Here is a 25,052-nt window from a genome sequence, read left to right as displayed (position 1 = left end):
TCTTGGTGCGAGACGAGTCTTAACCACTGTGTATTTCACCATACCACCAACTCAGGAAAAAGAAACTACAGCGTCTCATCACTCATAAAAAAAAAATGAAAGGAATCCCAATTACAGCAAGATATTTTAATTGACTTTATTGTATGAATCAGCAACCACAGTGGACAACTGGAATCAGTGTACAAGTGAGCCAATTAACATATGTACAAAATACACAAGTGAACACATCCAACTGAACATTAGTTTCAGGTAAAAAAAAAGAAAAAAAAAAAGAAAAGAGAATTTCTATTGCAGGCCCTCAAGGAACATTGGATATAAAGACCCTCATTTGACCATTCCAATGCAAGGAAAAACAAGACTTCTTGAGTTTAAAATTTTTTGTAAAAAATATGACTAAAATATGCTTTTTTTTATGTTCTACAAAAACTTACTCAATAGATTATATCTGAAATGCTGTGGATTTAAAAAAAAGTTGCTATTGAAACCATTCAATACTTCATTGGCACCATAAAAACATGAAAATGGATACAGTTGAGGAAATAGATTTGTTTTCTTTCTTAAGTAACACTGAGCAAGATGCTTCCTTGTGACATTGTCTTTCTTTCATATTTACAATTTGTCAATAGTAGCGGCACAAGAACAAGGAACATTTACATTGAGGCTAAAATAATATCACATTTATACATAAATGACAAAATAACTAATAAACATATTGGTAATTTCCTAAGAAAGAGGAGGCTCTGACTAAAATACAACACTAACCGGCCTTTTGGAAACTGTTTGAGGAGTGCATCTGTTTCTTGTTCTCTGTGGTGGTTGCAGGTGCACACAGGAAGAAGTTATATACAGATTTTATGATTGTAATTATTGCCGCTTGGCTTTGTAAGGTCGAGAGCGTTTCCTGCGGTCAGGCTTCCTTTGCTTGTGTAATCGGCCGATGCTAACGCCCTGCCGACGACGTACAGAAATGTTTTGCTCCACAAGGCTGGCCAACATGCCTGCAGAAGATGCCAAGTCAGAATGAATGAAGATGCAAAACACAAACACCATGAAGAAAAGAAAAAAAAACAGAAGCATTTTAGCAAGTAGCTTGATTTTGTATTTGTGTGGTGTGTGTGTTTAAATATATACTTATGTTTTTTTTTACTTTTTTTCAGGCATTCAGTACAAAAATATTCATGGTGTGACTAAATGTGAAATATTTTTTCGTAATGACAAACTACAGAGAAGCCCGGAATATACGCACAAGAAAAACCACGATTTTAAGACTTACCTTCTTGGGCCAGCATTGATATAAAGGTGCAGATGAACTCATCATAATTATGGGTCCTTCTTTGGTCATCAATCTGGTTGAATGACAACAAGAGAGTTTGATTAAAAGACATTAAACAAAAGTCTCACCAGATACATTCGATTGGTTCCACGTTCATAAAACATACTTTATACTTCTTCCTCTTCTCCACCTCCTCCTTAAGATACACCTCATAATTGGCGATATCAGCCTCTACACACTTGAGCAGTGCGAGCAGCTCCTGCAGGAAACAGAATGAGAACTGATAAAACAGCTCCCTGAGACGAGTGTGTTCTAAAATGTTGTCAGAAAACTCTAAAACTTACTTTGGGAGCGTACTTGTCCCCAAGGGGCTTGCTATCTGTAGTGCTTTCCACAGCATTAGGCTTTTCCTTGCTACCTCTCAACTGTGCTCCATCTTTGCTCTCCTCCAGAGATAGGCCTCCATCTCCTTCTTTCACGTCTTCCTTCTCTCCCGCTATGAGGCTGGCATCCTCTTTGTCTTTTAGCTTCTCATGTGTACAAGGCTGCTTTGTGCCATCTGAATCTACTGAACAGGAAACAGAATAGGTAAGGGAAAAAAAAAGTATCAAAAAGAGCACGATGTAGTCAATCGTCATCGAAAGTCGTGTCTGTTATTCTGATGATCACCCCCAAACTTCTGTCTAAATGATCAATATGCTGAGTCGTCTTTAAATCTTGCTTGCTGCAATGATATGTCTTCAGCCACCCTATTAAATAACATGGACGACAGCAAGGATCTCATCGTCTCACCAGATGGTGGACGAGCGAAGATGACTCCATCCTCCTGCAGGTGTAACAAGGCTATGCTGACAGAGGGGCCCAGTTCTCTAACAGCACGGTTATGCCTGGAGTCTAGCCTCAGCATCTCATCTTCTCCAAACAGCACGCGAGACAGATGGGATGCAACCGGACTGGATGGGCGTGTAGCAGCCTGAGAGCGTGCGGGCGAACGCAGCGGGGAGTTGAAAGCGCTGCCGATCTCAGAGGCTGTGTCGGTGCTTTCGTTGCTGGGAGTTGGGGAAGGCTGTGAAGCGGATGTGATGCAAATGCCCCCTGTACGCCCTTCTGTGCGTACAGAAATGGGCGTGTTGAGGGCATCTTTCCTTTGGGCCTCTTTCTTCAGCTTCTCAGCCAAGACCGTAAGTGCAATCTGGCTCTCCATTCCGGTCCCGACTCGTCCCGTTCGCTTTCGCAAACTCACCTTCCGTCTAAACCTGAAGATATGAAATTCAAACCATTTTTAACTAAACATTAAGGCAGCACCAACTCCTTCAGTCAAGTCATAACTTGCAACAGCAACCTGCTAGATGTGCCCGTGGAACCGGTTACTTCCTCCTCATCGTCCTCATAGTCATCTTCGTCATCCGAATATGAGGGTTTGGGAGGTCCCGCCATTCGAGAGCGACCAACTACAGCAGCAAGATCCTCCACTTCCTGTAAAATTAGAAAATCTTGAATAAAACTCTGTGGAAGTTCTTCTGCAGCCACCAACATCACTTTGACATGTAACCAATGTTAACTCTAAACTGCATTTACAACAGGAATGAAGGAAACCAAAAACTGAAAAAGATTTGTATTTCCTAAAAAGTAGCCGTCTTAGTAAAGATGTATTTAACACGCCTAGCAAAAAGAGTGAGATTACCGGTACTAAAAATCAAGTTTTTTTTTTTTTTTTAATGCTTACAGTTCTTAAAATATCAAACGTATTTCTCCAGCACAGATGTGCACTTTAGGGTTTAAGAAGTAAAATTCACTAGTTTTGAGGTGTGCCTTGGACAACCTTCATCTGAATGACACAAAGTCCAACTTATAAGCAGGAGAATTTTAAATAACATAAACAACAAAAATCCCTAATAGCACTGCGTCAGTATTTCGTTCTTGCGAGTACGTTTTGTGGAAGATTGTTAAATAGTTTTTGAGTTATTTTCTGAAAAACAAATGTGATGGAAGGCCCCACGGATGGATGAAAGTCAATTCTGTATCAATCTCATTTAGTTCAGAAACTAGTTTTGGGACTGTTGTTTGGATAAAACAAGTAATTAGAACAGATCAGCTTTAGATAACAAGGAAGGTGTTGAACACACACACACACACACACACATCGACCAGTAGTGGTTTCTGGGCCAGAACCTACACACTTGACTTCTCATCTTACCTGCATTGGCGACTTGGCATAGTTGTGGTTGTCCAGGAAAGCGGGCAGGCGCTGGGCAATGGCGTTTGAGCTGGTGACTTGCTGAGGACCTCCTCCGGTGGCGACTGGTGATTTGCCCATGACCTTCGTGTTTCCTGAGTTTCTGCTTCCGTCTTTAGACTGAACTCCTGATTCATCCACTGAGTGTAATGAGTCCCGAATGTTAAAATGAATGTTTACTTGCAAGATATATTCATCCATTTACAATTTACAGTAAAAGATATACGACAATATCCTCCCTAAAACCCCCCAAAACAAAAAAATCATCAGAATATGACATGTCCTCACCTTAAAATCATCTATTTGTGGAAAACCTTTGTAAAAATGTAAAACTATTAAAAGGATAAATTACTTATATCACTTTATATTACTTATTACATTATTATTTTTAGCTAATTAAAGTCATTTAAGTCTGGTGAAGCTAAAATTTAGAGTTTGAGAGATGCTCTGGACAAGAAATGATTATAGATGGATGAACATACTGATGGCTGTATCCCTGTTATTTTCATATTGTGGAGATAAGAACAGGAAAAATGCGTCATAGGAACGACCTGGTGGCTGCTCAGTCCCCTGGGATGTAGCTGCTTCTGCCTCTGTCTCTCTCTTCAGCGCGGCTGTGCTATCATCAGGAGAGGAAGAGTCCTTCTCCTTCTTGTCATGGACAAGCTCATTCTGAGTGAGTCGGATCATCTGAAGACAACATACAAAATGTGTTCCACAAGACATTTACCCTCGTAAGGAAATGCTGCTACAAAAAAAAAACAGTTAGCCACATTAGAGCATCAAAACAAACACATGTGTACCAGCAGTCAAAGCTAACCAGCCATCAGCAGCTGCTGTCAGGCGCTACTTGTCCGTGTTGGAAAGCTCAGAGCTTGTAAATATTTGTTACTTATCATTAACTATTCATGGCCCTTTGTAGGTTTGAATTATTATATATATTTTTTTGCTGTATCTGTGATGCAGGTACAACAATTTTTATATATTATTTTATATTAGTAGATATTATTATTAGTATAAATTTTTCAACAAATTCCAGGTATAATTTCGTTTACAGCTTTGGCATCAATCTACAATATGTTTCCACGTGTCACAGGATGAATGTTAATTTTGTAGCGCTGCAGAGCAACACCCACAGAAACGCCTGACCAACTCTTCTGATGCAAAGTCACTGGCAAATGATAAAACTGGTGGCAGTTTCTAACCTTCTGCAGCCCTTCCAGAACAATCTGTCGATTTCGCTTTAGAATTTCAAGTTTGGACTCGTACTTCATCCTCCGGTCAGGCACCACTGCCATCAGGTTGAAGCGAATGTCATGGTACGGTTCACTGAAAAAGATTACAGCAGCAGGATGAGAATGAAGCCTTGGGTGTGTGGGTGTGTGTGTGTGTGTGTGTAACACTTAATGCTCTTGCTCAGAACTCACCCGGCAGTAGCTAGCCCAATCCTCTCCATGATAACTCGCCGAGCTTTATCTGTCCATTCCTCCTCCTCTCCCCAGGGCCCTACACAAAAGTGAAATATTCTCCGTTTAAATTGCATACCCCTAAAAATAAGTTGCTAACAACTGCATAACATTTTTTAAACACACTGAAGCATTAATGAAGGCCATAGAAAATGTGTGATAACAATGTTTAACTTTAAATAAATGCCTTTAAGGGACATCTTAAAAGATTTTCTTGGTTGTGACAAGGGCCTCAAGAGAAAAGAATCCTGGTTTCTTTTGTTTTCATCCAATAAGAAATGAGGCCACACCGGACCTCAGGCAACATACTACAATAAAGTCTTAAAATACCAATGTAAAAAAAAAAGACATAAAAGCAGAAAAATACAGTGGTCAAAATAGGACTGTTCAGTGTTGGGTCATACCGTGGTCAATAGGATAGGCTTTGAGTCCATCAAGTTCAAAGAGGCGGTCTTTGATGGGCACATAACTAACAAAGTGGAAGGCTTCCATGGTTCGCACAGCACTGATCCCATTCTGCTTCTCCGGCAGGTGTCTGGGCTCCGGTCTCCATGGAAACACAGAAAGAGCGCTTCAGCGTCTGATGGTTGCACAAAAGCCTGATATCTGGCATAATACTATCAAAAATCATTGAAGATTTTATTTCCCACAAAGCCAGAGATGTCTGGTAAATCTACCTGGCATGACTGTTGTGTGCTCTGGCAAGCTCCGGGGCATTTCCTATTGCATAGCCTTTACTCTGACAAGTAGATAAAACACAACATGAAGGGAGGAAGATGGGAGAGATCTTACAAGTGACTATTTGAAAACAAGAATGTAACTGCAGACGTGCACGAGTGCGTGTCGGCAGCTTACCTCTGGACTAAAGCCTTTTGTGAAAGCCTTCATACGACTAAGAGTGTTGCCGAGTTCAACGCCGCTGCAGTTCAGGAGCACGCTCAGTAAAGCGTGGGTGGCGCATGAATTCGGTATCAGCTAGATTAAAAAAAAACAAAAACAAAAAACAGAAGTCTAGATTACAACATAACATCACAGATATATATTAAAAGAGGGGATCTAACTGCATCTTTCAGATGTTGCACTGCATAGGATTACTTTGTCATTTCATAGCTACGCAATATTTTGGTGAGGGATTTCAAATATATACAGTAGATGTATTTTAATGTATTTTTCCAGAGGACGAAGACAGCAGGTGTTATCAAACAAATGAATGGACCCGTGCTTCTAAATATTCAACGATGCATAATAAATGATGCAAGGGCAATTGCTAGTTAGATAAAGCCCATTTAAGTTGTGTTTCTTTATTTCATACAATTTGTGAATAAGTACCAAAAGTAGCTAAATGCAACTGAAAGTCAAAATGCAATTTGACTTATTTTCTTGACTACATTAAAGGCCTTAAAAGTTTAAAATGCCACTTCCTAACATAAATGAATAAACATCAAAATGAAAACTAAACCAACCGTAATCAAACATGCATTTAAATTCCTCAGAGCATCATATATTACATTATAAACACTAACTTCTAAAAAGACGATAGCTCCCGAATGATCTGCTACACTTTTAATGTAATAGTGATTAGTTGCTCACAAGTCTAAAGAAAGACTTAACAGAAGTGTCAACATGTATGATCACCAAAACAGTTACCTGATGAGCAAAGAACATATCATTTACGATTTCCTCATCAATGACAGAGGTCTCATCCACCAGAGTGTTAACCTTCCTCCGAGATCGACGTTCTTCGATCCACTTGAACAAGAAGATGAAGCCATAGACAGGACTGGGGGGGAAGAATCAAATGATGTCACACTTATAATCTCTTGTTACAACCCAACAAGAAGCAAGAAAAAAAAACGTGTTTAAAAAAACCGAATAAAATAAAAGAATTAGATTATGCATTATTGGTCAATAAAACAGAATTGCATTGACACTGACTACAAGTTCCATACCTCTGACATTTGCTTTGAAGGTCATAGATTTCCTCAACTTGGACACCTTTGACACCTATAGAATTCACAAATACATATAGAACATTTCTTTTTATCTTATTCCGTGACATCTCCAGTTGGATATGTGCTGGGCTTTTGCTGTAAGTCATTTAGTTACTCTACATGAAATACTCACCAAAATCTTCCACTAGCAAAGTGAACAGTCCTAAAATACATCAGAAAAGAAGAGTGAGAGCAGTGTAGTATTTTTGTGTCAACACCTATTGCACCTCGTATTTCGCCCTTGGTTAAGTCGCTCCATCATTTTCACAAACACAAAACAAAGTGAAATGTAACTTTAACCATGTCCTAATCTTTTTATTTTCAATAAACTACTTTTTTTCGGTTTTATAAATCAAGATGTTTTGGAAGCTAAACGGTGCGTTTATGTGGAAGCTAACGTTAGTTAGCTGTTGAGTATCGACATTCCTCACCTGGATCGCTCTCGAGCTCCAGCCATCCTTTGTTCATTTTTGCATTTGTGCACGTAAGCCTGATACTTATGCAGTTTTCCTTTCCATGCCCCAAAGACGGGAACGAATATTCAACAATAATGCAGTCTCCATTCACGAAGTAAGAGTACAAGACAGCTCAAGATAAACACAATGGACAACATTAGCCGCCCACTTAACGTCATCAAAGATCGACGGTCCGTCTCCAAAAACAGTCCGACCTTAAACTTCCTGTGGTACTAAGAATGGATTAAATTAAAACAGCAATTGAATCGATTCGTATTTTTGAGTTAAAAAAAAAAAAAGTTTGACTCTCTATTAAACGATAAAATACGCAATGTAAAACAATGCTAGTAATTTTAAATAAAAATATGGAAGAGAGCTAATTGTTGAATTCTCGCTAAATTGAGTTTGGAGGTAAATGTAATACTTTAAAAAATACAAATTCTCATATTTATACATAAAAGATACATAAAATGACTTTTTCCAAGAATATCTCCACAATACCTTATGTCGTGAAGAAAGGAAATCAGGTTACATTTAAACTCAGGAAGTAGAAAGTTAAATAAACACGCAAAATAAACAATTCTAACTTAAATTATTGTTAACGCAAGCAGTAAAACAAACGTGTGTTGTTATGTCTGTATTCGTTTTTATTTGATATATGACCGGACTTTTTCAATCGTGGAACCTTAGTTGTAATAACCAGTTTGGGACAGTATTTATGGTTACCCTGGAAAAAAAATTGGAAATTAGCAACGTTCATATACACTGTCAGAGTACATACTAATCGATTGATCACTGTTGTGCACAGGGAGGTTTATTAAGCGGTCATTTACAGCTTAGCTGCATTCAAGGTAAGATCAAATAACCGTCTAATGTTTGCATTTATGCGACGCGTTTTACCTAAACGAGCGTGCTAGCCTTGCTGTAATCAAGGCTAGCGTTAGCTCCGTCAACCTTGCACCTAACGTTATACAATGTTAGATTGTCATCTTGCTAACTGCAGCCAACAAAACGGGAGGGCTTGATGACGAAAGTCCCCTTTCTTCTAGTCCACGTTACAATGAGCAAATAAACAATTACGTTGTTATAGCATTTGAATTTGCTATTTAATTTCTACAATTCGCAATCATATCGACCCACTGACTAAGCCTGATAATAGTATACTGATCAATAGTATTAATATGCTGCCAGTTAGGTAGCCCACTCAGCCAAGTGACGACAGATGCGTGATAATCTGCGTATTCGTGTACACCAAGTGGAGCTCCGTGATAACGCGCTCCTCGATAGCGGCTCCTAACATCGAAAGCCATTGGATGACGCGCCTCTCACGGCCACGCCGTGTGGAACGTGAGAACCGAAGCAGCCCACGAACAGCCTCCACAAAGGGACTGTCTGATGTATTAGGTCTTTAGCCGTAAGCCATTCTATGTCGAGATGGATTGGCCATCCAGTTATGAATTTTATGAATTAAGGAATATATTACTGCTATTTAAGTTTCTGTATATTTTTGGCCAAATTAACAAGGACAGAGAGTCCGGATAAAAAGCTTTATTACAGATAAACGTGCCCTCAATGATCTCAGAGATATGTTAGTTCTACCATTGCTAGTCGTTGGTCAGATTTAAGTGTTGATTATTTTAGTAATTGTTATATATAGTGTTTCCGATACCATTGACGTCACACTTTGGGATCAAGGCTTAGTGTTTGGGGGGGTAATTTATACATTCCTCCACTGCAGAGATCATCAGTGGTTATTTTCCACTGATCATAAATGGGATGCATAAATAAACAGAGAAAGAGATATTTACTATATCATTTTCTGGTTGCAAAATGTTATCAGATAATGAAGTACATAACTTTAATGATATGTTCTGTGGCCTCAGGGCTCCGAATGAAGGTGTGTAGGTAATACTTTGAGAGCCTTGTAAGACGCCATGTCTGAAGAGGCGGTTTCAGAAAGCGACCTGGAGCCCAGCCTTAACAGTGAAGAGGAAGAATTGGAAAATGAGGAAGAAGAGGACATGGATGAAGATGAGGATGAAAATGATGGAGACGACGAAGATGATAGTGTTGGTGAGAGACAAGTGAAATCTTACGCCTATTACGCTACATTCTGGGGTAAAGCTGAAACAAAGTCTCGACTGTTGGTTTATTTATGATACATTTAGCATGTTTTGAGTTCATTGCATTAAGATCAATAAGCAAGTACTAATACAACTAGTCCTGGAGAATGTAAACCAAAGCACTGTCTATTCTTTATTAAGAACGGCCTGCGAGCGCCCAAAGCAGGACGGACGCAGGGCGGGATGGCAGTGACTCCAATTCAGCTACCTCCAGAGAGCCATCCTCAGAGCCTCCTTCTCGGCCCACGTCCCGCTCATCCTCCAGGTCTCCCTCCAGGTCTCCCTCCAGGTCTCCCTCCAGGTCTCCCTCCAAGTCTCCCACCAGGTCTCCCTCCAGACCCACCTCTCGTTCCCAGCCTTCAGCCAGCCCGGAAAACTCGAGCCGGTGCAAGCGGCCCTCCAGCCAAACAAAGAAACAAAAAGCCTCCAAACTATCTAAATCCTCCAAACTCTCTAAATCCTCAAAGTCTTCAAAAGGCTCCAAGCCATCGAAACCTGCACACATGAGAAAGAATATCAGGTGATCTTTCCCACCAGGTATAGTGCAAAAATAGATTTTGGATTTTGTATATAAATTGAACTCTTGTTCCTGATGCTAACAGGAAATTGCTGAAAGAGGATCAACTGGAGGCTGGAACCAAGGCTGCTCAGCAGGAGGAAATGGAAAGGCTGAAACGTCTAGAGCAGCAGAGGAAAGACTTCCCCACACCAAGCTCAACTGTCCCAGACGCTCAGCTCGGTGACTGCCCCTCTAAAATCAATCGTTTATTTGTGCTTGCTATCTAATCTAATCTCCTGACTTGTTCCCATCTGTCCAATAGTGGACACGGCATCGCTTCTGGGAGAAGTGTCCCATCTGGTCCCTGCTCTCCTGAGCCAGCAGGACGTGATCTGTCTGGACAGCAGTGGCGATGAAGATGAAAAAGTTGACCCCACGCTGCCTGCATTTGCCATTAGAGATGGTGTGAAATATATGATAATGGTTTAATGTGTTGGAATTGTTTTCCCAAGTGATTGCAAACAATTTTAAATAGTTTGTTTCCATGGCTCCACAGATATAATTGAGCTTAGTTCTGGCGATGAGGATGCCCTGCAGATAAGCAGTGACTCGGCCGACGAGGACGCCGATGGCGCCAACGTCTCCGAGGAGAGCAGCGGGGCACATGTCAACGACTCTCTGAATCTGCCTGATGCTCAGGGTCAGGTTCTGGTTAATATCAATCACCCTGCAGAGGAGAAAGACCTTTACCTCGCTCCACAGCTGGCGAGGGCTGTGAAGCCCCACCAGGTATGTCCGTCGTCACGCTCATCCTCAAAACATGAAGGCGCAGCGAGAAAGAACGAACCACGGTCCTGCTTATTTCTCTCTGAAACATTTTGTCTCCTCATTTCTAAGATCGGAGGAATCCGGTTTCTCTACGACAACCTCGTCGAGTCTCTGGAACGATACAAGAGCAGCAGTGGCTTCGGCTGCATCCTCGCTCACAGCATGGGGTTGGGCAAGACTCTGCAGGTCATTTCCTTCATTGATATCCTACTGGGGAATACCGAGGCTCACACTGTGCTGACCATTGTTCCTGTGAGTAATCCCAAGTTTATAACATGTTGAATTATTTCACGTAGTCTGTATGGCACACTTCCATATCTGTCACTGTTCTGATGAGATGAATTTGTCTCTTTCTTCCATCAAAGGTGAACACTCTTCAGAACTGGCTGACAGAGTTTAACATCTGGCTCCCATCCCAGGAAGCCCTTCCCCCCGATACTGACCCAGCAGTCACCACAGGCCGGGCATTCAAAGTTCACATCCTCAATGATGAGCACAAGTATGAGCAGGCATTGCGACTTTTGCTGTATCACCCAGAATGTAGTGCCTGAGCTGTTAATGATGCCCAGCGTTTGACCTCCAGGACGACACTGGCCAGGGCCAAGGTCGTGGAGGACTGGTCCAGAGATGGAGGGGTGTTGCTGATGGGATATGAGATGTACCGCCTGCTGTCCATGAAAAAGAGCTTTGTTATGGGCAAGAAGAGGAAATCAAAGAAGCCTGCTGGGCCCGTCATCATAGACCTGGACGAAGTGGACAGACAACAGGAGCTCATGAAAGGTCTGCAAAAGTCATCAGTGTGAGAAAAGTAGGGATGTAGTCAGTCTTGTGAAGGTGGATGTACGTGTGTGCCTAATCTTTAAGGCTTTATTAAGGGCTGCAAGGACTCGCGCATTCAAGTTTAGCTCATGACCTTTTATTCGCAGGCATTGAAAGGGCCATAACGCAGCCTGGCCCCGATGTGGTGATCTGTGACGAGGGTCACCGTATTAAGAATTACCATGCCAACACGTCGCAGGCTCTGAAGAACATCCGCTCCCGGCGCAGGGTGGTCTTGACGGGCTACCCTTTGCAGAACAACCTCATTGAATACTGGTGCATGGTGGACTTTGTCAGACCAGACTTTTTAGGCACACGTCAGGAGTTCAGCAATATGTTTGAGCGACCCATTCTGAATGGGCAGTGCATGGACAGCACGCCCCAAGATGTCCGATTGATGCGCTACCGGAGCCACGTACTCCATAGCCTGCTGGAGGGTTTTGTCCAGAGGTAAATTAGATTATTTTAATTTTTCTTCCTTGTTTGTTTGTTTTTTGTTGATGGAAAAGCACTGGCTTGGTTTATGCTTAACTTTAATTTTTCTTTTCTGCTGTACATTTCTGGGTCACAGACGTGGCCATGATGTGCTGCAAAACCAGCTCCCTTCGAAAGAGGAGCACGTGATCTTGGTCCGACTGTCTCCCATTCAGAGGGCGCTGTATTCCGAGTTCATGAAACGCTTTCGAGAAGCAGGGAACAGTGGTTGGCTCGGACTGAATCCACTCAAGGCCTTCTGTGTATGCTGTAAGGTGAGGGTGACTTCCCTGTACTGGCCGCTCCAACCCTTCTACACTTCCCTGGTTTCATTAGCCATGTTGTCACGTGACCATTAAAAATGCTGATTTGTTCCGGCCCCTAATGCCTCCAGATCTGGAATCACCCAGATGTTCTTTACGAGGCTCTACAAAAGGAGAATCAGACCAACGAGCAGGACTTGGACCTTGATGACATCACTTCAGCTAGTAACCCCCGCTGCCCTGCGTCAGGCACTGGCCTGAAAGCCAAGGCAGCTGACTCGAGCCACAGCAAAGTCAATAACACCCTGCCACCATTCAATCCCTCCCAGGACAGAGCCAATCAAGTCATTACCTACGAATGGGTATGTCCAGACAACAGTCGGAGAGACGATGTCGTCTCTGCGGCTGAATTTACAACTAAAAGATTCCATTTGGGGGGGGTTTTGTTTCACACCGATAGGTTAAGTTTCTAATTTGCACTGTGGATAACTAGAAGCAGGATATCCTGTGGCATAAGTCCGTTACAACAGGAACAGCAAATTTAAATGTGCATACTAATTATGGTGCTTGTGTGTATCCGCCAGGCCTGAAGCCTTTTGGAGTCAAACAGAATGTTAACTCAGTGACTTTGTTTTTTTTTTTCCATTCATTTTGTTGCAGGCAAAGGACATAATGTCAAACTACCAGACAGGAGTTCTGGAGAACTCTGCTAAGATGGTTCTGCTCTTCCATTTGATTGATGAAAGTGTAAGAAGACGAGACAAGATCTTAGTCTTCAGGTAAGTCCTGCACTCGACGTGGATCCACAATTACGCATTTAGAGGAGAGCTGCCTTTGACACTAGTCAATTATTGAGATTTCAAAAGGATTCATATTTCACTCTTCCTACAAAAAAGGGCTTTTTCTGTTTCACTTCCAGATACATTTTTAGGTAGGAGTTTCATAATTGGCTAAAAGATATAAGTGAAGCATGATTGGTGGTGGCTTGTTGCCATACATGTACATCCAGTACTCTAAAAATGTAACTCTTAGCTGAACTGTAAGTTTTGACTTTGCGTATATATCTCTCTGTAGGACTTCAATCAATGGGAATCATTTTCATTTGATAGTAGCGTGTAATAAAGTTTCATTTTACCATGACCTTACCTCACACACTCACTCTCTGGTCTCTGCTGTGACCTTCTCAGTCAAAGCTTGTCCACCCTGACTGTCATTGAGGACTTCTTATCGAAGAGACCAATTCCGACAGACGTTGCTTCCCCAGACAACGAGAACCAAACCTGGGTCCGCAACCTCAATTACTACAGTGAGTCCGCCAGTCTTTGCTCTTCCTCCAAAAGAGTGCCTGCAGAGAGCTTCGTCATCGGAGCAGAAACTAAAAATTGACATGTTGTTTATTGATTCGTGATCAATGGCTGCACTTTCTTCTGTTCTCGCTTTATCTTGGCTGTTTTGGAAGCAATCTATTTTTGGAAAAAGATGTTTGATCTAGAACTTTTGTTTGTATTTTCTCTGGGAACCTTGATGCTCTCTCCCCGGGTATTTGCTAGATAAAACTGTCTTGTAGGAATCCAATAATATTCTCCCCTTAACTTAAACTCGGCATTCAGTGGCAGCTATTACCATTGCATGTTCTGAAAATGAAAGTTTGTTGAGATGCTTCAAAGATGATGGATGTGTATGCCTTCAGGACTCGATGGGAGTACATCTGCCTCAGAAAGAGAGCGCCTTATCAATCAGTTCAACGACCCAGAGAACCACACCACATGGGCGTTTCTACTTTCTACAAGGTTTGCGTCCCTGCTCTATTTTTTTAATTGTTTGAATACTTCATCTATGAAATAGACAATACTTTCTCACTCGATGTGCTGCCTTCCTTTCAGAGCCGGCTGCTTGGGCGTAAACCTAATAGGAGCGAATCGCGTCGTCGTGTTTGACGCCTCCTGGAATCCGTGTCACGATGCCCAAGCGGTGTGCAGGGTGTACCGCTATGGGCAGAGGAAGCCCTGCTACATTTACAGGCTCGTCTGTCATTTCACCTTGGAGAAGAAGATCTACGACAGACAGGTCTCCAAGCAGGGCATGTCTGGTAAGAGGGGTGTTCATTTCTCTGTCGACGTTGTACAGCTGGTCCTCACTTACCGACGTACTCGTTTAATGGCGGCTCGGAGTTACGACGGGCTTTCCGAAATGTAAAAGTTTGTCCGTTACATGTCCGATTTTTTCATTCTAACGGCTCACGGGTGTCGCTGGAGCCTATCCCAGCTTTTCTATGGACGAGAGGCGGGACATAAACCGGAAGCGTCGCCAGCACATCGCGGTGTAAACATTTTTTTTGACCACACATGATGTTGGTCAAGTTGTCAATCAACAGGGGTTTAGTTTAACAGTGAAATCGTTTAGCAACGGGGTCTTCAGAACATGACTCCGTCGCTAAGGGAGGACCGGCTGTATTTATTTAGCTTTTTCACTTAGTCAAAATGACACTGGAAAAATTCTGTTTAATTTCTACTATTTCTTGCTTTGACTTTAATCCTAACATAAACATTAAACTATTGTGACACGGAACTGCTATTACGCCATTATCTCACACTATTAGCCCATGCTTAATGCGAGCCACTAATTTGTGTGTGTGTGTGTGTGTCTCAAGACCGAGTGGTCGATGACCTGAACCCGGTGCTGAACTTCACTCGTAAGGAAGTGGAGTCGCTGCTTCATTTTGTAGAAGAGGAACCTGGCCAGGTCTCTCTGGCAGCCCAGGAAGACATGGAAGCTGTGATGTACCAAGCCTGCCAGCGTTACCCACACCTCATCACCAAGGTACAGTTTCATGTTGGGCTTCACTGAAACCTCAGCAAGAAAGGCATTTGGACTACCGATAGCTTGTTTACTTACTTGGGACAAATATTGGGCTTCTTGCGATTATTGATCTGTTTAAACGTCTCAGGCGTTATTACTATATATTCAGTAACTAAGAATGTAATTGTGCAGTGTGACTCCTGGGCTCAGGAAGACTTTAAGTCCTTTTGGCTTTAAGATTATTTTTACTGTGAACATTTACTTGTCAGAGCACATAGCCAGAAGCATATTGGCACGGCCAATGAATGGCCAGTGTTGATGAAACCCAACTAGAAGTTGTTGCAGCGTAAAATGAAATTCTCTCCCTGGTGAAATGAGTAGAGCAAAAAGAGGAAGAGACACTGATGTATTTTATTTGACTTGTGAATCCCATATTAATGATTCTGCTTTAGCATATTAGCGATAGCTTTGTGTAATAAAAAACTCCCTGTCTTTGTGTCATAGCGACCTTTTCCTCACGAGTCTTTGCTGGTGGACCGTAAGGAGTCTAAACTGACCAAAGCAGAGAAACGAGCCGCCAAGAAGAGCTACGAGGATGAGAAACGAGCCTCGGTGCCCTACTCTCGCGCATCATATGCCCCCTACTACCCGACCAATGATCAGGGACTCGCAAATATACCAGCGTTCAACCAACGTGGCTGGTGGGTTTCTGACTGCACGTTTTTTGTTTTTGCATTTCTGTTCTTATTTGTTAGAGAAGTGTCTAAAAATGCTGCTGCTTTGTCTCCCTGAGAAACTGAAACATCTTCCTGGTGTACTTCAGTAACATTTTACACGTTCCTGTGCCATAAATACATCAATGATAAAACCACCATCAAAGTTTGTTCCAGGCTAATCGTGGCTGTTGGCGTGTGAGACTCTTACTAGTTCCGCATCATACTTTCAGGCGTCCCATGGTACGGCCAGACGACAAGCCTGTAGCAAGTGTCCGACCCATCCAGTCCACCCCAATCCCCATGTTGCCTCGCCAGGTGGGCATGGGCATGGCTGGCTCCAGCTCTGCCTCCAACCTGCCTGTGAACTTCCTGCAGAAAGCTGGAGTTTACGTGCAGAGGATCGTCACCACAACTGGTAACATGTTTTGAAATGCTGGAATCTTTTGAGATAACATATAGCCCATGATATAAAGAATTTACCGACTTGCCTGTGTATCAATTGAATAAAATATAATGACCAGAGATGAACAATTTTTGACTTGATCTGCAGATATCGTCATCCCAGGAGCTAACAGCACAACAGATATTCAAGCTCGAATCAGCGCAGGAGAGAGCATCCATATCATCAGAGGATCTAAAGGTACTGCAGACCTTTGACCTTTGCACTGCGTGATGACGCTAGTTTACTGCTGCTAGTACACATCTGTGTAACCACTCCGGCTGCTGCTGATGTGTCTGTACTTGTATGGTCTTTGTATTTTGTCATTAATGTTAGATGTAGCACGACTTCACCGAGAAACGTTCCTAGTCAATGGCAATAAACCACTTCTGATTCTGATTCTGATTCTGATCTGACGATTACTGCATGCGATGCCGGATGATTTACTGTGTTTATTATTTGAGATTTGCTATTGACAGGTACTTACATCAGGACGAATGACGGGAGAATTTTTGCTATTCGTTCTGGAAGGAGCAGTAGACCAGCAGTCGGGGGCTCCGCTGCTTCAAGAGGTATGCATTTATATCTATTCCTGGTTCTTTGTAAAATCTCAGTACATAAAGTGCTTCTTTTTTTTTTTAGAAGGATTAACCTTTCAAGAATAAATTATTTCAAGCCGGAAACATATCCTGACACTCATGCCTGCATTTCTGTCCTCCCCAGGTGCCCAAGCTTCCCAGAACCACCCTGTCAGTAACGGCTGTTCATCCCCAGTGGATCCGCAACCACAATCCGCCAATGGGGAGCAGCAGCCCTCCTCTCCCTTAAGTTCTGAGATTCTCAGAGAGATCACCCGCTACACCTCATCCACAGGCGATACTGGTGCCGCCATGGGGACTGAACAGCCATCACCGTCGGAATCGGCAAGGGACGAAGGCAATTTACAGAACAGCGAGACTGGCGATCTCGCCAGGCAAGTCGGTGACAACCCGAGCCCAGCTTTGGAGATGCGCGGCAGCAAACGTCGGAGCACTGAAAGTCAGGGCAACGCGCCCATCAGAGGAAAACGTACTTCTGCAGCAACACGTTTCCCTGGACTCTCCGTGGGCTCCAGTGGACTAAGTTTCCCTCCCATAGGTCTGAACTCCTCATCCCTACTGGCAAACCTAGGTCACATGGGTCATCCACTTCTGATGGGTGGCAGTGGCGGATCATCGTTCCTACAGACGCCAGGGCAAACACTAGCTGACCTACAGACCATGTTCCCCTCTGCAGGTCCAGACCTGCTGAGACCGTCTGCCACGGGCAACGGACACCTTCCCACCCCCTCGTCATCTTCTCTGCCTGTTTTCTCCTCTGCTTCCACCACCGTCCCTATGTCATCGTCACCTTCTGCAGCGCCTTCTTCGTCCGTAGCGTCGCCAGGTTCCCTGCCTCCATACTTGATGAATCCCAGCATGAGCAACCTGCTGTCGTCAGGGTTCCCTCTCGACTACAGTCAGTCGCTGCTGTCCGAGCCGAGGATGTTCCCCAGCCCCCTCCTGTCTGGATCAGGAGGGTTCCCTGTGCCTAGCTCCTCGAGCTCCGCTCCGTCCAACTTTCTGTCACATTTCATCAATCCAACGTCCAGCCTGCTGGGAGCCGCTCTGACCCAGCCAGACAGGCAGCAGAGTGGGGAGAACGGCGGCAGTAGTTCTGATGACGACGTCATAGAAGTGACGGGACAGTAACGACTCCAAATGTCCTGGAGAATAAGCCGATGAGGGGGGGGGGGGGTAGTCATACGATTAATTGTATCAATCGTGGGATTGCAGGATTTTTGTTTCTTAGATGTATTGTTGCATTCTGAATGTGAGAAGACTGGAGGAAAAACGTGAAATTCAGCAAAGATGAAAATAACTGGGCATCCAAGTGAAAACAATCATTTGGAATCATGAGCACATAAATTGAAATTGAAAGACATTTTTAATAACTTACAATTTGTCGTCCGGCCTTGCTGTTGGATACTGTTTTTATCATTCACCTAATCTCTACTGTAAATGGCGCGTACCCGTTCCTGTCGTTCTCTCTGAACGTCACACAAACAGGATCAGCTTGAGCCTTGATGGCGTTACAAAGAGTAAATCCTTATGCTGAATATGCCAGACTTGTTTAGCTGGAGCATCGCAGCAGTTGGAACAGACCTTTTCCATACGTGGACCAGCTGCATTTTCTTATCAGTTTCTCCTGCTACGCTTTTAAAGCGTTATTCCATCTGAGAACAGGTGGAATAACGTGACAGAGACGGCCTTTCTCTTGACACGCTGATGTGAAGCAGTTGAGTGGCAAAGCAAAATTTGACCGGCTGGTAAACGTGTCTGTTATCCTCACTTAACTCATTTTAATTAACTTGATTTCCCCCGAGAAAAGAATCTGGAAAACTGCACGCCCTCACAGATAATTATAGCAGATGTAGAATGGAAATCCAGAAGCCCCTCAAGGCGCTCCTTTAATCATGTTTTAGGCTTTTGAGAGCATATTTTAGCATTTAGCAGTTTGATATATTGTAGCATCCCCTGTTGAAAGGATATTATGCGTGATACTATAACTGATGATACTTTGTAAATAGTCATTATCATTGTTAATATTGCAAGTCTATACTGTGCAGTGTGTAGATTTTTGGTGTAGGGAGATGGTTCATTATTACAGCGACCATCGTAATGGGACATTCGACTGTGCATTTATGTTGGGGGAAACAAATTGACATTAAGCTTCATGGTTTCCTTTTTCCTGGTCCTTAAGACTAAAATGATTGTACTTTCATGCCTTTGATACAGATATTCGGACTGTGCTCTGCTTTTGGGTTTTTTTTTAGCCTTAAATAAAACAAAAGGGTCTTCAGTCTTTACATGAAATGTGTCGGAGGAATGACTCTGCAGACTGTTGAATTCAAAACGCATGGCAGGCTCGGCATTGTGACTTCAAGGTATCAGAAGGAGCGTCATTCAAGGTTTAATTTTGCTGTCATATTCCTCATATTTACTTTCGAGTCACCCGCCTGTTGACATATCAGCCCACAGGTGGTTCTTTATGGATTATTTTCATAACCTAGCTGAGGAGGAATTTCAACTAGAAAACACTGGATTCATGCAGCTTGCATGTATGAAACCTCGACCAATAAACCGTTCTGTTACCCCCCCCCCCCCCCCCCCCCCATGACTGTGACACCCAGATCAGGAGGAGTTGCTGAGGCCTTGGTTACTGTTCACAGAGCTGTGTCTTTAAAAAAGCAGTGCAGTGTAAGTAGCTTCTGTCAGTTGTGTCAGTCGGTCTCTGCAGTGCTTTAGGGAATTGAAGTCTCTGCTGTTCGCTGTAGCTGTTTCTATGTCGTGACCGTCACCCCCAGATATGTAGATTTAGGAACGTCTCCTTTGGTCTGTTGGTTAAATAGGCTAAACACAATGGCTATTCGCCTTTACAGAACACTGGATAACCTGGGATAACTGTCGTTCTTCATGAAGAAAAGCGGGGGAACTGTGGCCCCTGCAGTCCCGAGTACTGTTCGATTGCTTTTATTTGCTCATGGGCTCCTTCCATTTCTGTTACAGGTGCTTCATTCCGATCCACCAGGATGTCTCTAGTTTTCTTCACAACCTTCTCTGAACATGTCATTGTTTTATATTTCAAAGTGAAGCGAGCACTGCAAAAGGATCACATCTGCTTTTAAACTGTACATCATATGGTTTTTATTCTCAATCACTTGGAAAGGTTTAACATTTAAAACTTTGGGATGATCAGTTTCTAAAAACACGAGCCGTCTGCCTGGCAGTTATTTCATTATCTGAAATTGTATTTATTTATGATGGAAAATATATTGTTTTTATAAGTACCTTTTTTTTTTTTACCTTTATGTTCACTTTGACCCATTGACTAATCCAGTAAGAATTTCGTACATGCAGGCTATATTGAAGCAGAATATGACTGTGTTATCAATGTTATTTTAACAATAAAACACCATTGGAGCGTGAATCCTTTACAAAACGCTTTTAATTTGAGGTATCTTTTTATTTATTCAGCCATGTGGCTACAGACAGCAAAAACAATCAGAAGGCAGGACAAGCAACCTGAGGTATAAAAAGTAAACGAAAAAAATAATTCAGGAAACTAGCCAGACTATCAGGAAAACAGGCTGTCAATCCAAAAATTCACAAATAATAATGCTGGATTTGTCCTTAAAGCAACCCTTTTCATGACTACCATTTAATAGAATTTTGGTTACTAGAAATCACCAAATATAACGGATTCAATGCAGTTGCAAACCTTCACACTGCAAGTTTGTGATCTCAGAATACAATATTTAACTGATAATTGTAATTTGTTTTAACCGAAAATTAGTCCCAATTTTAAGATGACAAGTCTTCAACATGATAATGCTTTGTTGTCGTCGTTTGCTAACCCCAGCGTGCAAATACTGCTGATGTTTGCAGGTATGTTTACCATGTTCCATTCAGGTACATTAGCATGGTGACGTTTGTTTATTACTATGAAACACAAAGTAGAGCTGAGGTCAATGGGAATGTCATTATTTTGTTCAAGTGCTTGGACATACAAACGGCATCTTGCAAAGGAAACCAATCAAAGCATGAACGGAATCACAAATTTGCTTGAAAGATTTAGCAGACAAGCCGTCAAAGTCCTCGGCCGTGATGCATCCTGTGAATTATGTGTAGAAAAAAATATTTAAATATCACTGGTTCTCCCGCTTTCAGGAACCGAACTGTTCAAACTCTCAACCCCAACTCTTAACAATAGTTCATTAAAAAGGTAAAACACATAGTACTTACTTATTACTCAATTGTTGCTCATACTTAGTTATTCCCCTATTGCGTTGTCCACATTTGGCGCCACATAAAATGAGACCTTTCAACGAGGTGTGCAGCTGCAGACATCAGTCCATTTTTCACCGTTACACAAATCAAACTGACTTCCTGCGACGTAAACATGCATCTCTTTGATAAACATCCCATTACGTATCCAGTCGAGCGGTTTCGTTGACGTGTCACTGCCGTGCCTTCTGTCAGGACTGCAACCGTTTCTTAGCCACGTACGCGCTGGTGACTTGGTTCATCATGACGAGAGCAGCCAGGGCGGGGCAGAGTGCTGACAGGTACCAGGCGTACCCACTGACAGAAGCGGTGAACCAGGTAGAGCTGAGGCCGAACAGCAGGCTAAGGCTGCCGAGCAGGTAAGTGACGAGTCCTGATGCTGCGTGGTAGCGTTTGAGCTTCGCCAGGGACCAGCCTTTAACCAAAGAATGGTAAATGAGCGGCACGGCTGCCAAGGACTGCAAAACCACCACAAGCACGGTGAGCAGGCCCAGCAGGCCGTGCCATGAGGTAAAGTGGGGTTTATCATTCAGGTATTTGTTGTAGGCGATGGCTGCTACACCCAGGACGGCACAACATACACAGGCGGACTGTAGCATCCAGTGAACGCGACCTTTGGTCTTGTGTGGAAACCTTTTGATGGGAGAGCCTTGGGGGGAGAAGAGCAGTATGGCTTCGGTCATGAAGAAGGAGAACTGGTGGAAAAGGAAAGAAACTTTTGAAAGGTTCTTCTTCATCATTATTGATTTAGTGATGAATATTTGGTACACAAAATAAGTGCATTCCAAAAGCTATGACAATATGCTTGAATTGCATGTTTCACTGATTTGTTTTGTGAAAACACAAGTTTTAAAGAGGGCTACAATACTTTAGGCTATTTCATCTCAAATTCCTAGTCCCTAGTATAACTAACCCACTCCTATAACCCACGCTTCTCAGTGTTCTTTTTATTCCGGCTCTTAAATAATAATGTAATTATTAAACGTTACTAAGGATTGGAATACTATTTTCATACAACAAAAATCATACAAGCAGAACTCGGAATTGCACACAAGTCTGCAAATAAATGGGTTTCTAAGTCCCTTATGGACAGTAAATTATCTTTTATATTACAGTTTCAGCTTTATGAATAAGTTGGCGTGTTGCTTGAAATGACCTGAAACGTTCAACTTACCGATAGAGTCATAAAGAAAGGATGCCAGGAAAACAAACCTTTAAAAAAAGAAAAAAATGAAATGAGCAAATATGACGACAACCAGCGCAGCAACACGTGGATGTTTGAATACTTACTGGAACCGGGTCGAGCCAGAACTGCGATGAAGACAGTGAAGCCCACGCAGAGGAAGTGCGTCAGCGCTGCGAAGGCAGTTCTGGTGTAACTGTACATCCATGGCTCGGATTCAGCCTCCTTGTTATGAACCATGCTAACGCTAGCCTACGCTAACCGGCAGTTCACTTACACGCCACGTTGTCGCCTCTCAACGTCAGCGTTAGCTCCTTGTGCGAATGTTTGGCTAAATTAACTCAAATATGGGGGTTAAAGCGGAGCCGCCGATACCGGATAACTACAAACAATTCGTTTGAGAATTATCAAGCACCCCTAATAGTGTTATTTGGCAAATACGGTCGAGCCGCGGACTGGAGACGACGCACTTGAAAGTCATTTCCTGTATCGGTGTCACGTGTCTGTCGCCGCTGCTCTTGATAGGGAAAGATACCGTAAACACGCATTAAGTCATTTTGTTTCATCTTTCTTTCTGTACAGAAAATTGAAAAAATAAATTAAAAAAAAATTCTAGCCGCATATCTTCCAAGCACTATAACGAGAAGTGTTCCTGAGGCATATTTATGCGTCAGTAGCTCAGTTTCTAGACTTCCGGAGAAGTGTGGTGAGTATTTTAAAGTAGAAAAAAAAAAAAAAAAAACAGATATACTATACACCTGCTGTGCTGTTTTGACACGGACAAGTGGTGCTGTCGCTCTCGGTAACATTTTTGTGTCAAGAAATACCGAATTTGGATCAACCGGAAATGTAGACACGCCCCTCAGGAAACCGGAAGTGAATAACATTTCTTAACTCCGGCCCATCTTAAAATATGAGAATCTTTGATGTCTGCCAACGCTGCATTGTCTACATTGACTGACATTATCACGTCAGTCCACGGGTTACAAACAAATAGAGCGTCCAAAGAAACGTTTTAAATTAAATATTCAGATATGCCATATATTAACAAATGAACTTTACTATCATTATACACAACTTCAATGAAATGTGGTGTCAAATTGTGTCATGTAACAGCAGTGAAAAAGAAAATCAGTAGAATCAGCCAGAAGCTAAAGCACTGGATTTCCCTGAGTGGCATCCACCCAGACAGGTTTTATTGGCTATCCTATATTTAAATGTGGAACAGATATAGATAAATGATATAACGCTGAATTATAATTTTTTTTATATTCAAAAAGTGAGAATAAACTAAGTGGGTGTAAAATGCATGTGGTGGGTAAGGGTTGGTTCAGACTGAAACTAGCCGGGACACACGGGACACTCATGGTCTGCTATTCCTCGGTTATTGTCCTCCAATTACATAATAATAAGCGTGTGACTCTACAGGGCCTCTCCACATTGGGCTACAGATACTGCATGAGAAAATAAGATAACCGTTCAAGACAACCCTCTCATTCTCCTTGTTTGCTTGTCGGTCCATCCCAGTTATTGAAACTTTTTTTTTTATATCCTAAGCGGTGTCAGAATTATTAATATAATCACGTTCCTTCTTTGATCAAGATTTTCATTTATATATGATGTTACATAATATGATGTATTATTAGAGGCCTCTATCTTCTCAGTTCTAGGAAACATCATAATGACAATCCTGGTTTGATATGACATGTATATACATAGATCTGTTGAATAAAGTAATTAATAGAAGTGATAAAGAAACAATAACTATTCATGTGACCTACATATTTTAGCCTGGAGGCTATTTCCTCATTGAGCTATTTCCAAGTGGCCCATAATGAATTATGAAACATCCATCCCTTCATTACAAACTGACGAAATACAAACGGCTCTGTTTCTGATTAATCAGTGATAATCATATGTCAGTCAAATTTAAAATACACCTAACTTCAGTGACTAATTTAAAAAAATTAATGAAAAATATATTATGAGTCCCTTTGCAGAATAAATTGTGTGTTTTGTTATTAATCAATCGTCATCTCTTGTATCAAGGTTGGAAGAGATTCCCTTTGTGACATACAACCAAAATGTGGCTTTCCAAAAGGAACAGGCAGCAAAAAGATCAAATAAATCATAGAAATACAATAATCCATCAAGTATATAATATAAGCATGTAAATCGGAATTATTAACCATAGCAACAAGGTGCCAATTTGTCATGGTATTTAAAGTAGTTGTATTTTAAAAGTTGTAATTAAATACACATATAAGAGTATATTGCTGCTGATGAGCGATGAGATTCTTCAGGAATGTACACGAGATTAAACGATAATCCCAAACTCACAACGTGCACGCGCAAACGAGCGAGGGACGTTCCGCTGTCAAACCGCGCTCTGTGCTAATCTCCGACGGCAAGTGTCATTGTTGACCTGAAAGAGGTAAGATTTGTGTTGGAAGGTTAGTCTGGTAACTAGTAACTACAGTAACTAGTAACTAGTCCACAGATTCGTTCCGTTTCAGCCGAGCTGGTCGTCCCGTCCCTGACAGGATTAACCGGACCGGCTTGTTTCACAGAGAGTCGCGCTTTGCAGCAAATTGCGCACAAATCTTTACGCAACTCTTTACTC

At 42.2% G+C, this 25,052-nt stretch overlaps 3 protein-coding genes across 3 annotated transcripts; 1 reads left to right on the top strand and 2 right to left on the bottom strand.

Annotated features, from left to right (window-relative positions):
• Window positions 1–796: 796 nt before the first annotated feature.
• On the bottom strand, window positions 797–7,434 carry bap1 (BRCA1 associated deubiquitinase 1). Its single transcript, XM_068742749.1, has 17 exons — window positions 7,398–7,434; window positions 7,100–7,129; window positions 6,925–6,979; window positions 6,623–6,755; window positions 5,831–5,950; window positions 5,653–5,714; window positions 5,380–5,522; window positions 4,937–5,015; window positions 4,715–4,838; window positions 4,097–4,199; window positions 3,471–3,655; window positions 2,616–2,749; window positions 2,066–2,529; window positions 1,618–1,841; window positions 1,440–1,532; window positions 1,274–1,346; window positions 797–998 (listed from the first exon to the last, which is right to left on the bottom strand). Exons 1-17 carry the CDS (start codon window positions 7,432–7,434, stop codon window positions 865–867), a joined length of 2,193 nt encoding a protein of 730 aa, XP_068598850.1. The 3' UTR covers window positions 797–864.
• Window positions 7,435–9,355: 1,921 nt separating this feature from the next.
• rad54l2 (RAD54 like 2) lies at window positions 9,356–18,111 on the top strand. The gene is made up of 22 exons (XM_068742451.1): window positions 9,356–9,494; window positions 9,686–9,809; window positions 9,870–10,064; window positions 10,147–10,283; window positions 10,366–10,506; window positions 10,600–10,832; window positions 10,941–11,123; window positions 11,237–11,370; window positions 11,455–11,651; window positions 11,798–12,140; window positions 12,262–12,439; window positions 12,559–12,789; window positions 13,088–13,206; window positions 13,615–13,733; window positions 14,118–14,217; window positions 14,311–14,516; window positions 15,078–15,247; window positions 15,731–15,927; window positions 16,173–16,357; window positions 16,493–16,582; window positions 16,861–16,953; window positions 17,105–18,111. The coding sequence occupies exons 1-22, from the start codon at window positions 9,356–9,358 to the stop codon at window positions 18,109–18,111; spliced, it is 4,521 nt and encodes a 1,506-aa protein (XP_068598552.1).
• Window positions 18,112–19,714: 1,603 nt separating this feature from the next.
• cyb561d2 (cytochrome b561 family, member D2) lies at window positions 19,715–22,669 on the bottom strand. Its single transcript, XM_068742287.1, has 3 exons — window positions 22,537–22,669; window positions 22,421–22,458; window positions 19,715–21,941 (listed from the first exon to the last, which is right to left on the bottom strand). Exons 1-3 carry the CDS (start codon window positions 22,667–22,669, stop codon window positions 21,438–21,440), a joined length of 675 nt encoding a protein of 224 aa, XP_068598388.1. The 3' UTR covers window positions 19,715–21,437.
• Between the last annotated feature and the right edge of the window lie 2,383 nt (window positions 22,670–25,052).

Source organism: Brachionichthys hirsutus, chromosome 8 (genome assembly GCF_040956055.1).
Source record: "Brachionichthys hirsutus isolate HB-005 chromosome 8, CSIRO-AGI_Bhir_v1, whole genome shotgun sequence".
Taxonomy (NCBI): domain Eukaryota; kingdom Metazoa; phylum Chordata; class Actinopteri; order Lophiiformes; family Brachionichthyidae; genus Brachionichthys; species Brachionichthys hirsutus.
This window is presented reverse-complemented; position numbering and strand designations above follow the sequence as displayed.

What these genes read in the sequence shown, in the direction of transcription:
- bap1 (XM_068742749.1), bottom strand. Translation starts at nt 7,434, where the DNA reads ATGAACAAAGGATGGCTGGAGCTCGAGAGCGATCCAG. An exon ending in AGCCTATCCTATTGACCACG is followed by an intron (nt 5,016 to 5,379) that starts GTATGACCCAAC and finishes ACTTTTGTGTAG; the next exon opens with GGCCCTGGGGAGAGGAGGAG. An exon ending in CTTCGCTCGTCCACCATCTG is followed by an intron (nt 1,842 to 2,065) that starts GTGAGACGATGA and finishes TTTCCTGTTCAG; the next exon opens with TAGATTCAGATGGCACAAAG.
- rad54l2 (XM_068742451.1), top strand. Translation starts at nt 9,356, where the DNA reads ATGTCTGAAGAGGCGGTTTCAGAAAGCGACCTGGAGCCCAGCCTTAAC. An exon ending in CGACGAAGATGATAGTGTTG is followed by an intron (nt 9,495 to 9,685) that starts GTGAGAGACAAG and finishes TTCTTTATTAAG; the next exon opens with AACGGCCTGCGAGCGCCCAA. An exon ending in ATCCTCAATGATGAGCACAA is followed by an intron (nt 11,371 to 11,454) that starts GTATGAGCAGGC and finishes TTTGACCTCCAG; the next exon opens with GACGACACTGGCCAGGGCCA.
- cyb561d2 (XM_068742287.1), bottom strand. Translation starts at nt 22,669, where the DNA reads ATGGTTCATAACAAGGAGGCTGAATCCGAGCCATGGATGTACAGTTAC. An exon ending in TCTGGCTCGACCCGGTTCCA is followed by an intron (nt 22,459 to 22,536) that starts GTAAGTATTCAA and finishes CTTTTTTTAAAG; the next exon opens with GTTTGTTTTCCTGGCATCCT. An exon ending in CTTTCTTTATGACTCTATCG is followed by an intron (nt 21,942 to 22,420) that starts GTAAGTTGAACG and finishes CTTTTCCACCAG; the next exon opens with TTCTCCTTCTTCATGACCGA.